General features: G+C 45.0%; 2 protein-coding genes across 2 annotated transcripts; one reads left to right on the top strand and one right to left on the bottom strand.

Annotated features, from left to right (window-relative positions):
* Positions 1–2322: 2322 nt before the first annotated feature.
* Positions 2323–6451, bottom strand: pxmp2 (peroxisomal membrane protein 2). Its single transcript, XM_046350913.1, has 5 exons — positions 6219–6451; positions 5629–5751; positions 5356–5518; positions 4666–4785; positions 2323–4578 (listed from the first exon to the last, which is right to left on the bottom strand). Exons 1-5 carry the CDS (start codon positions 6326–6328, stop codon positions 4510–4512), a joined length of 585 nt encoding a protein of 194 aa, XP_046206869.1. The 5' UTR covers positions 6329–6451; the 3' UTR covers positions 2323–4509.
* Positions 2457–3705, top strand: LOC124036386 (polyubiquitin-like). The gene is made up of 2 exons (XM_046350914.1): positions 2457–2609; positions 3027–3705. Exon 2 carries the CDS (start codon positions 3036–3038, stop codon positions 3504–3506), a length of 471 nt encoding a protein of 156 aa, XP_046206870.1. The 5' UTR covers positions 2457–2609; positions 3027–3035; the 3' UTR covers positions 3507–3705.
* Positions 6452–10821: the final 4370 nt, after the last annotated feature.

The following is a 10821-nucleotide window of genomic DNA, read 5'->3' as shown; positions in this document are numbered from 1 at the left end:
TGCGGATGTTGTAGAGCATGAACCTACAGGAACGGGCCACCGCCTTGATGTTAGTTGAGAACGACAGGGTGTTGTCCAGGATCACGCCAAGGTTCTTTGCGCTCTGGGAGGAGGACACAATGGAGTTGTCAACCGTGATGGCGAGATCATGGAACGGGCAGTCCTTCCCCGGGAGGAAGAGCAGCTCCGTCTTGCCGAGGTTCAGCTTGAGGTGGTGATCCGTCATCCACACTGATATGTCTGCCAGACATGCAGTGATGCGATTCGCCACATGGTCATCAGAAGGGGGAAAGGAGAAGATTAATTGTGTGTCGTCTGCATAGCAATGATAGGAGAGACCATGTGAGGTTATGACAGAGCCAAGTGACTTGGTGTATAGCGAGAATAGGAGAGGGCCTAGAACAGAGCCCTGGGGGACACCAGTGGTGAGAGCGCGTGGTGAGGAGACAGATTCTCGCCACGCCACCTGGTAGGAGCGACCTGTCAGGTAGGACGCAATCCAAGCGTGGGCCGTGCCGGAGATGCCCAACTCGGAGAGGGTGGAGAGGAGGATCTGATGGTTCACAGTATCGAAGGCAGCCGATAGGTCTAGAAGGATGAGAGCAGAGGAGAGAGAGTTAGCTTTAGCAGTGCGGAGCGCCTCCGTTTTCTCTGCTACCGCACGACAAGCAGTCGTGCCAAGTCTAGGACCAAGTCTAGGACCAAAAGGCTCCTTAACAGCTTCTACCCCCAAGCCATAAGACTGCTGAACAATTAATCAAATGGACACCAGACTATTTACATGGAGAGATACTTGATGAAAACCTGCTCCAGAGCGCTCAGGACCTCAGATTGGGGTGAAGGTTCACCTTCCAACAGGACAACGACCCTAAGCACACAGCCAAGACAACGCAGGAGTGGCATTGTGACAAGGCTCTGAATGTCCTTGAGTGGCTCAGCCAGAGTCCAGACTCGAACCTGTTTGAACATCTCTAGAGACCTGAAAATAGCTGTGCAGCGACGCTCCACATTTAACCTGACAGCTTGAATGGATTTCCAGGGAAGAATGGGAGAAACTCCACAAATACAGGTGTGCCAGGCTTGAGGCGTGATACCCAAGAAGACTGAGGCTGTAATCGCTGCCAAAGGTGCTTCAACAAAATACTGAATAAAGGGTCGGAATAGTGGTAAATGTGATTTGTTCTTATTTATAATACATTTGCAAACATTTATAAAAACCTGTTTTTGCTTTGTCATGGGGTAGTGTGTGTACATTGATGAGGAAATTAAATCATTGAATAGATTTTACAATTAAGGGTGTAACGTATCAAAATGTGGAAAAAGTCAAGGGGTCTGAATAATTTCTGAATGCACTGTACTTCTCAGTAGTCTCTGAACAGCTTTCAATACCACTTACCTCAGCTGACATCAGTTCTGACTCATTACAATTACATTAGCAAAATGCACAGAGGTCATTTACTCTTGGAGATGTCCACAGATGCAGAAATAAAATAGGCTTTACTGGAGAACATGCAAGTAACTGTACTTCCACTGGTTACAGTTTGTACTAGAGAAGATAAGGGTGAATAACTTTGCGTAGTCTGAGATGTGAAGTCCGAAAGCCATATGGTTCAACTGCTGACAATAACACGTGATGGTTCAACTGCTGACTTGTTATCATTTTGGGAAAGGTGAGGCAGGGTGTGTCTATTTGTATTGCTGTTAAAATTCCCTCTGCACTCACGTATGTCTGACGTATCACAAGATACCTGCAGTTGTTAGTCATTATCAGTATAATCTGGTCCTGGGTTTTCCCAAGGATGGGGTTTCATCGACAATGATATTAGGTTTCTCTTTCTGGTGTCCGGCATAGTATCTGTGTGAATGATAGGGAATTGTCTAGAATTAATGGGGAATGATCTATAAGGGTTTCTCCTTCTTGTGTCCAACATACAGTATCTGTGTGAATGATAGGGAATTGTCTAGAATTATAGGGAATGATCTATAAGGGTTTCTCCTTCTTGTGTCCAACATACAGTATCTGTGTGAATGATAGGGAATTGTCTAGAATTATAGGGAATGATCTATAAGGGTTTCTCTTTCTGGTGTCCGACATAGTATCTGTGTGAATGATAGGGAATTGTCTAGAATAATAGGGAAATATGTAGAATGATGGAATTGTATAGAATTATAGGGAATGAGCTTTATACATGTTTGTGTGATATGTATAAATGCCAACGAAATATATATATTTTTTACATCCTTGGAATGGGAGCAAGTCATTGGGCTAGTTTATTTCATGGGGATTAGGCTCTTACTCTGTTCTAAGTCTTAACTCAACAATAACAAACAAACAATTTATTATACACAACTTTCTATAAATAGCAGCAGACTACATCATTATTATCAGAGAATAGAAACCGAAAGTGGTGGGAGGCAGAGAGGGAAAACAAATCTGAATTTGAGGGGCGGGGCAGATCAGCTGTTATATACCAGGCTCAGCTGTACACGGTCACCATCTTCAATCACAGAAGTAGTTTTTGTCAACATACCGATTTCTCAAAACTATTTGTTGAAACAGTTTGCAAGACTTCACAACAAGGACTTCTCAACAATATCTACTGAAAAAGGTAAGTATTTTCTTTTCATCATTAGGCTATAATACTTTATATAACTCTGCTGTTAAAGCTAAATAGCTATCAAGCAATTCTATTGCACATTATTTTAGTTATTGCAATGGAATCAATGGTAACCTTGAATCCTGTAGGTTAATATAAAGGTTATAATATGTTGTATAAATTGTCATGAGCATGTATGACAATACCACCTTATGTCTGTCAATCATCTCATAATGATTCTCTCTAAATTCCAACCATTTGAGTCAGCAGAAATGCTGATAGAGACACAAGATAAAGTATCATAAATGCTTTCAGCCAGTTATAAAGCATTATACCTGCAGGCTTTAAGTGAAATGTTAAGACTAAATCGTTCAATTGAGCTATGCTATTGTTAAGGCCAAATAAATAATACATGAAATCCTCTTTCAGATATCTATCATGGAACTCACTATAACACTGTTGAATGGGAACTCACATCGACTGACGGTTCAGCCACACACCACCGTGGGGTCTCTCAAGAGTCTGATCAACCAACACTTTGGAGTGGCCATAGAAAGGCAGAGGCTGTCAGGTGTCAATGGGAACAACATCAGTCTCAGCAATGATTCAAAAACTTTGAGTGACTATGGCCTGCATTCAGGATCCAAAGTGATGGTGCTGATTACAGAACCCACTCATATCCAGGTGTTCCTGAAAAACGAAAAGGGCCAGACGCACACATATGAGGTGGTGTCAGGTGAGACTGTAACCCAGTTCAAAGCCAAGGTCCAAAACAAGGAGGGAGTCCCAGCCGACCAACAGAGGCTGATTCACGAGGGCAAGCAGCTCGATGATGGCAAGAAACTGGAAGACTATGGTGTCAGAAATCTAAGCACTATTCACCTGACGCTCCGTCTAAGGGGAGGCTGAAGACACCCAGTATCGACCTGAAACCACCTGAAGCCCTTAACTTATTATGCATTCCATGTCTATAGAGAAAAAGCTATCTTGTCCAAAAATTACCAGTGTTAATGTTGTAGTCAGCTGTAAACTTTTAAATTAAGCATGGCTGATATTGGCTTTTGTTGAAATAATGTTAATGACATTGTAATAAAGTAATAACCAAGTATAAAACTCAGTCTACCATCATTGTCATGGCTCCAACTCAAAACAAAAGTTAAAGCAACAATGTAATGGACTGGTTTTTGCTTTCATTTATAAAATACAGTTAAATCAAATGCATCAGGATGTAAAATACTTGGCAGTTTAGTCCGATGTGCTGTTGCTCCCTTATTTGACCTGATAGAGACAGAAAGAGCAGTAACATTTACAGTTGAGTTGAGACTCAAACTAAACTGAAGGCAGTCCACATGAGGAAACTACAGGCCAGCCTTGTCAGCAATATACACAATGGTCTGATAAATCTTAACATTGCATATTCATATGGTGTTAAATTAATAATATATGCCATTTAGCAGACGCTTTTATCCAAAGCGACTTACAGTTAATTGCATTCAAGGTTGAAATTGTTACTGATATTAACTTCCTACAGCACATTTGCTTCATCTTAAATTATTATATACATTTGTATCTATCAAGAATAGGTAACACGTATTTATCATTGTTAAAACCAAAATACACCTTGGCTCAATTAATTTAAGATTGGAAATTTCAGTAGTAAGAATTAACATTGAACATTTTAGTTATCGGTTATTCTGCATGTGAACAACCCATTAGATGTGTTATGATTTCGTTAGTGTAGTACTTTTGTAGTATGCGAGTGAAGTCCTTCACATCACCCCAGTCAATTTGCCTGGTTGTACCATCTTGCTGCACTGGTATTCACAGGCCTGTCCTTGTAATGTTCTGCAGCTTCAGAGGCACACCCTGTGCCTTCTTACTTCAGTAATCAGGGAGAAGATCTTGGGAGTCTTCACTTCCTCACAGACGCAAGGTAAGCATACCAAAATAAGGCCACCATGTTGGCAAACAGCACTCGAAACTGAAAACACAACAACACATATTGGTAACAGAGCACCACTACATTCCAGATTAATGCATAAAAGAAAAGCCAGTGAGAACTGCTCACCTCTACAGGCACATAGTTGATGTTGATGAACTGGAAGGGGGTCCACACTTTCCAGTTCATCTTCAAGGCAGGCCAATAACTACTATTCACTTTGCTCTGGAAGTCTGCCCACCTCTTACCCTAAAATAGCATTAGAATGGATGAAAATGAATGTTCAGCCATGGCAATAGTCTGGATTAGAATGTAATTAATGAACCACTAATGGAAATTAACTGTCTGAGTAGTACTGCATAATTTCACTAGGCCCAACCTAAACTGACAGACTAAGAGGCAGTCCCTGCATAAAGTTTGAACTACACAGAGTATTTTTTATTTTTTATACAAGACAGTGCTATCTGATCCAAGCAGGGAGAGTTGGTCAGTAATAATGGACTAAAGGAACCTAATGTTACTGCTTATAGCCCAAGGACTGTCTTGCGTCTGTTTTCTATAAACAAACGCTGTAACATGGAAATATGTCCGCGTGGGAATTCTATAAATTTGTGTAGTAATATAAACTTTTGTTTTTTGAAAATGATTTCTCGCTGATATGAAAGATACAGTTTTGGAAAATATAAGAAACAGAAGAAATGTATGTTCCCCCTCGGCCAGAAGATACTATCGTCAATAGACTCTAAAGTCAGTAGCGTCTATGAATGGGCTAGTCAGGTGTATGGTACAGGAGACTCCATAGTGGAGAAGCTGACTTACCTCCAGGATGTTCATAACAAAGAAGAAAAGCAGCAGGAATGCAGGGGCGAAGACGAGGCGATCCAAGAGCAAGCGTTTCACCATGCAGTATGGAACAGTGGTAGGCATCAACACCTCCATAAGTTGGTAAAAGTAATGGCTTACAGGCCCAGTAATGAGCAACCTGAAGCAAAAACGGGAAATTTCAATAGCTGTGTTCATTATACAGTACATTGCAATTTTTTTTTTAAACTAATTCAAGTGATTTGGACCTGATTTTAATCACATGCCTACCCATAAAAGGCAAAGCGGGCAGGTCCTGAAATGTCAATCTCCTTCACTGGGGTCCCTTCTTTGCCCTTTCGTTTTGCTTCCAATGCTTGCGATAGAAGATTTCCCATTGCTGAGAGAATGCCACTGAAAAAGATGTAGACCGTTTATTTGTACTCATGCCATGGTAGTGGTTAAAGTTTGAAGAAAGTTTTCTTCTTTAAGTGCATTGAAACAATGCAACTATGACAGCAACTGTTGTCAGGAAAGATGAGGGAGGTTCTTAGAGCAGAGGCTGATTGGCTGAAAACAGACAGAGCAAAGTAGAAAGGTCTTGGCAAAAGGATATGTTTACCTTGCCTAGGCATAGTTTGCAAAGTAGCTCCATACCCTTACGATGTCTACCACAAATTAGTTAATGCAATTTTTTTTAAACAAGGCAAGTCAGTTAAGAACAATTTCTGTATGAGTTATCAGTTGTAATTGTTGTCAATTGTTAGGTGTTACACTAGTTAGCTATAAGATAACGAGAAAGACCCCTGCAAGCTAACTAGCTAATGATCCCATTATATTCAAACTATTTCAATAGGCTAGCTACCGTTAGCTATACTGACCTCGTCACGGATTTGGTAAGAATTGGGTAATTCTTCAGCAGAATCAAGTATTGATGCAGCAGTCGCACATGGAAGGCAGAGTCTCGAATCGGTAAACTTTGTACAGGCATTGTCACGCTAGATATGTTGCATTTAGACGATACGTTTTGTGTTTGAAGGACCACCACCGTACAGATGTGTCTGGCCCGATGACAGATATGTTTGGATAAATGATGTATATAAACCCTGGATTGCTGATGCTATGTACTGGCCAACGAGAGAATTTTAAGCCACCGGTCGGCCATATTGCCACTACCTAGAACTAGAAGCAGTCCTCGATAGGAGTGGATGGAATTCTACAGTATTTTAATTAATGGTTTCAAGGGGTAAAAAATACATGCATTTGTTTTTTTTTTGTAGAGGGGACAGTAACATTACAAAATCATACTTTAGGGAAATGTTTTATATATATGTTCATGTTTATGTTAAACTCACATAATAATGTAAAAGTATACATTAAGTTGTCAATAATATAATAAACGTGGAACAAACAAATGCAGACATGAAAATGAAAAATTCTATAGCTTCCAAAATATTTTTTACAACGTGGGGGGAGTGCGAAGATGTAGGGGCGGCGGCTTCAAAACCGCACCCCATGGTCGTCCTCTAGTGTATATATAAATCATTGGTATGGCCCTATAGTCATTGGTCTGGCCAGTGGTCACTCAAGGTATGGAACGTAACCTGACAGTGGGCGGATTCGATTATGCTAAACTGTCCATGTATGGTACGTGACAGTGAAAGTGCAAAAACGTTGAGGGAGGAGCCCCTTCCCATATCGAACACTAATCTGCACCGCTCGGCCATTTACATTTACATTTACATTTAAGTCATTTAGCAGACGCTCTTATCCAGAGCGACTTACAAATTGGTGCATTCACCTTATGACATCCAGTGGGACAGTCACTTAACAATAGTGCATCTAAAACTTAGGGGGGGTGGGGTGAGAGGGATTACTTAACCTATCCTAGGTATTCCTTAAAGAGGTGGGGTTTCAGGTGTCTCCGGAAGGTGGTGATTGACTCCGCTGTCCTGGCGTCGTGAGGGAGTTTGTTCCACCATTGGGGGGGCCAGGGCAGCGAACAGTTTTGACTGGGCTGAGCGGGAGCTGTACTTCCTCAGTGGTAGGGAGGCGAGCAGGCCAGAGGTGGATGAACGCAGTGCCCTTGTTTGGGTGTAGGGCCTGATCAGAGCCTGGAGGTACTGAGGTGCCGTTCCCCTCACAGCTCCGTAGGCAAGCACCATGGTCTTGTAGCGGATGCGAGCTTCAACTGGAAGCCAGTGGAGAGAACGGAGGAGCGGGGTGACGTGAGAGAACTTGGGAAGGTTGAACACCAGACGGGCTGCGGCGTTCTGGATGAGTTGAAGGGGTTTAATGGCACAGGCAGGGAGCCCAGCCAACAGCGAGTTGCAGTAATCCAGACGGGAGATGACAAGTGCCTGGATTAGGACCTGCGCCGCTTCCTGTGTGAGGCAGGGTCGTACTCTGCGGATGTTGTAGAGCATGAACCTACAGGAACGGGCCACCGCCTTGATGTTAGTTGAGAACGACAGGGTGTTGTCCAGGATCACACCAAGGTTCTTGGCGCTCTGGGAGGAGGACACAGTGGAGTTGTCAACCGTGATGGCGAGATCATGGAACGGGCAGTCCTTCCCCGGGAGGAAGAGCAGCTCCGTCTTGCCGAGGTTCAGCTTGAGGTGGTGATCCGTCATCCACACTGATATGTCTGCCAGACATGCAGAGATGCGATTCGCCACCTGGTCATCAGAAGGGGGAAAGGAGAAGATTAATTGTGTGTCGTCTGCATAGCAATGATAAGAGAGACCATGTGAGGTTATGACAGAGCCAAGTGACTTGGTGTATAGCGAGAATAGGAGAGGGCCAAGAACAGAGCCCTGGGGGACACCAGTGGTGAGAGCGCGTGGTGAGGAGACAGATTCTCGCCACGCCACCTGGTAGGAGCGACCTGTCAGGTAGGACGCAATCCAAGCGTGGGCCGCGCCGGAGATGCCCAACTCGGAGAGGGTGGAGAGGAGGATCTGATGGTTCACAGTATCGAAGGCAGCCGATAGATCTAGAAGGATGAGAGCAGAGGAGAGAGAGTTAGCTTTAGCAGTGCGGAGCGCCTCCGTGATACAGAGGAGAGCAGTCTCAGTTGAATGACTAGTCTTGAAACCTGACTGATTTGGATCAAGAAGGTCATTCAGAGAGAGATAGCGGGAGAGCTGGCCAAGGACGGCACGTTCAAGAGTTTTGGAGAGAAAAGAAAGAAGGGATACTGGTCTGTAATTGTTGACATCGGAGGGATCGAGTGTAGGTTTTTTCAGAAGGGGTGCAACTCTCGCTCTCTTGAAGACGGAAGGGACGTAGCCAACGGTCAGGGATGAGTTGATGAGCGAGGTGAGGTAAGGGAGAAGGTCTCCGGAAATGGTCTGGAGAAGAGAGGAGGGGATAGGGTCAAGCGGGCAGGTTGTTGGGCGGCCGGCCGTCACAAGACGCGAGATTTCATCTGGGGAGAGAGGGGAGAAAGAGGTCAGAGCACAGGGTAGGGCAGTGTGAGCAGAACCAGCGGTGTCGTTTGACTTAGCAAACGAGGATCGGATGTCGTCGACCTTCTTTTCAAAATAGTTGACGAAGTCATCTGCAGAGAGGGAGGAGGGGGGAGGGGGCGGAGGATTCAGGAGGGAGGAGAAGGTGGCAAAGAGCTTCCTAGGGTTAGAGGCAGAAGCTTGGAATTTAGCGTGGTAGAAAGTGGCTTTAGCAGCAGAGACAGAGGAGGAAAATGTAGAGAGGAGGGAGTGAAAGGATGCCAGGTCCGCAGGGAGGCGAGTTTTCCTCCATTTCCGCTCGGCTGCCCGGAGCCCTGTTCTGTGAGCTCGCAATGAGTCATCGAGCCACGGAGCGGGAGGGGAGGACCGAGCCGGCCTGGAGGATAGGGGACATAGAGAGTCAAGGGATGCAGAGAGGGAGGAGAGGAGGGTTGAGGAGGCAGAATCAGGAGATAGGTGGGAGAAGGTTTGAGCGGAGGGAAGAGATGATAGGATGGAAGAGGAGAGAGTAGCGGGGAGAGAGAGCGAAGGTTGGGACGGCGCGATACCATCCGAGTAGGGGCAGTGTGGGAGGTGTTGGATGAGAGCGAGAGGGAAAAGGATACAAGGCAGTGGTCGGAGACTTGGAGGGGAGTTGCAATGAGGTTAGTGGAAGAACAGCATCTAGTAAAGATGAGGTCGAGCGTATTGCCTGCCTTGTGAGTAGGGGGAAGGTGAGAGGGTGAGGTCAAAAGAGGAGAGGAGTGGAAAGAAGGAGGCAGAGAGGAAAGAGTCAAAGGTAGACGTGGGGAGGTTAAAGTCGCCCAGAACTGTGAGAGGTGAGCCGTCCTCAGGAAAGGAGCTTATCAAGGCATCAAGCTCATTGATGAACTCTCCGAGGGAACCTGGAGGGCGATAAATGATAAGGATGTTAAGCTTGAAAGGGCTAGTGACTGTGACAGCATGGAATTCAAAGGAGGCGATAGACAGATGGGTAAGGGGAGAAAGAGAGAATGACCACTTGGGAGAGATGAGGATCCCGGTGCCACCACCCCGCTGACCAGACGCTCTCGGGGTGTGCGAGAACACGTGGGCGGACGAAGAGAGAGCAGTAGGAGTAGCAGTGTTGTCTGTGGTGATCCATGTTTCCGTCAGGGCCAAGAAGTCGAGGGACTGGAGGGAGGCATGGGCTGAGATGAACTCTGCCTTGTTGACCGCAGATTGGCAGTTCCAGAGGCTACCGGAGACCTGGAACTCCACGTGGGTCGTGCGCGCTGGGACCACCAGAGTAGGGTGGCCGCGGCCACGCGGTGAGGAGCGTTTGTATGGTCTGTGCAGAGAGGAGAGAACAGGGATAAACCGACACATAGTTGACAGGCTACAGAAGAGGCTACGCTAATGCAAAGGAGATTGGAATGACAAGTGGACTACACGTCTCGAATGTTCAGAAAGTTAAGCTACGTAGCAAGAATCTTATTGACTAAAATGATTAAAATGATACAGTACTGCTGAAGTAGGCCAGCTGGCAGTGGGTGCGTTGTTGACACTACACTAATCAAGTCGTTCCGTTGAGTGTAATAGTTTCTGCAGTGTTGCTATTCGGGGCTAGCAGGCTAGCTAGCAGTGTTGTTTACGTTACATTGCGTTAAAAGAACGACAATAGATGGCTAGCGAACCTAGAAAATCGCTCTAGACTACACAATTATCTTTGATACAAAGACGGCTATGTAGCTAGCTAAGTAGCTAGCTACGATCAAACAAATCAAACCGTTGTACTGTAATGAAAATGAAGTGAAAATGTGATACAACCTGTGAATGCGACCGGGTAGTTGAGTTCTATACAGAAGACGTTGGCTAGCGTTGGCTAGCTGTTGGCTAGCTAGCAGAGTCACCTACGTTTAGTCAACAAGTGTTCATTGGGTAGAAGGATAAAGCAATGAGTTTTGCATTTGAAAACAGAATCCTTGGGCACCAGGCTCAAACCCGCGAGGCCCGGTTCCAAAACAAATGCAATCAACTTTCAAATGGTGCAAAA

This window comes from Oncorhynchus gorbuscha, linkage group LG05 (assembly GCF_021184085.1).
Source record: "Oncorhynchus gorbuscha isolate QuinsamMale2020 ecotype Even-year linkage group LG05, OgorEven_v1.0, whole genome shotgun sequence".
In the NCBI taxonomy this organism is placed as follows: Eukaryota; Metazoa; Chordata; class Actinopteri; order Salmoniformes; family Salmonidae; genus Oncorhynchus; species Oncorhynchus gorbuscha.
The sequence above is the reverse complement of the archived record's forward strand: the minus strand, read 5'-3'. Positions and strand labels throughout refer to the sequence as shown.

Coding starts and splice junctions, on each gene's coding strand:
- LOC124036386 (XM_046350914.1), top strand. CDS start 3,036: ATGGAACTCACTATAACACTGTTGAATGGGAACTCACATCGACTGACG.
- pxmp2 (XM_046350913.1), bottom strand. CDS start 6,328: ATGCCTGTACAAAGTTTACCGATTCGAGACTCTGCCTTCCATGTGCGA. Junction 4,786..5,355: donor TTGTTATGAACATCCTGGAG/GTAAGTCAGCTT, acceptor ATGCTATTTTAG/GGTAAGAGGTGGGCAGACTT. Junction 4,579..4,665: donor TCAACTATGTGCCTGTAGAG/GTGAGCAGTTCT, acceptor TTGTGTTTTCAG/TTTCGAGTGCTGTTTGCCAA.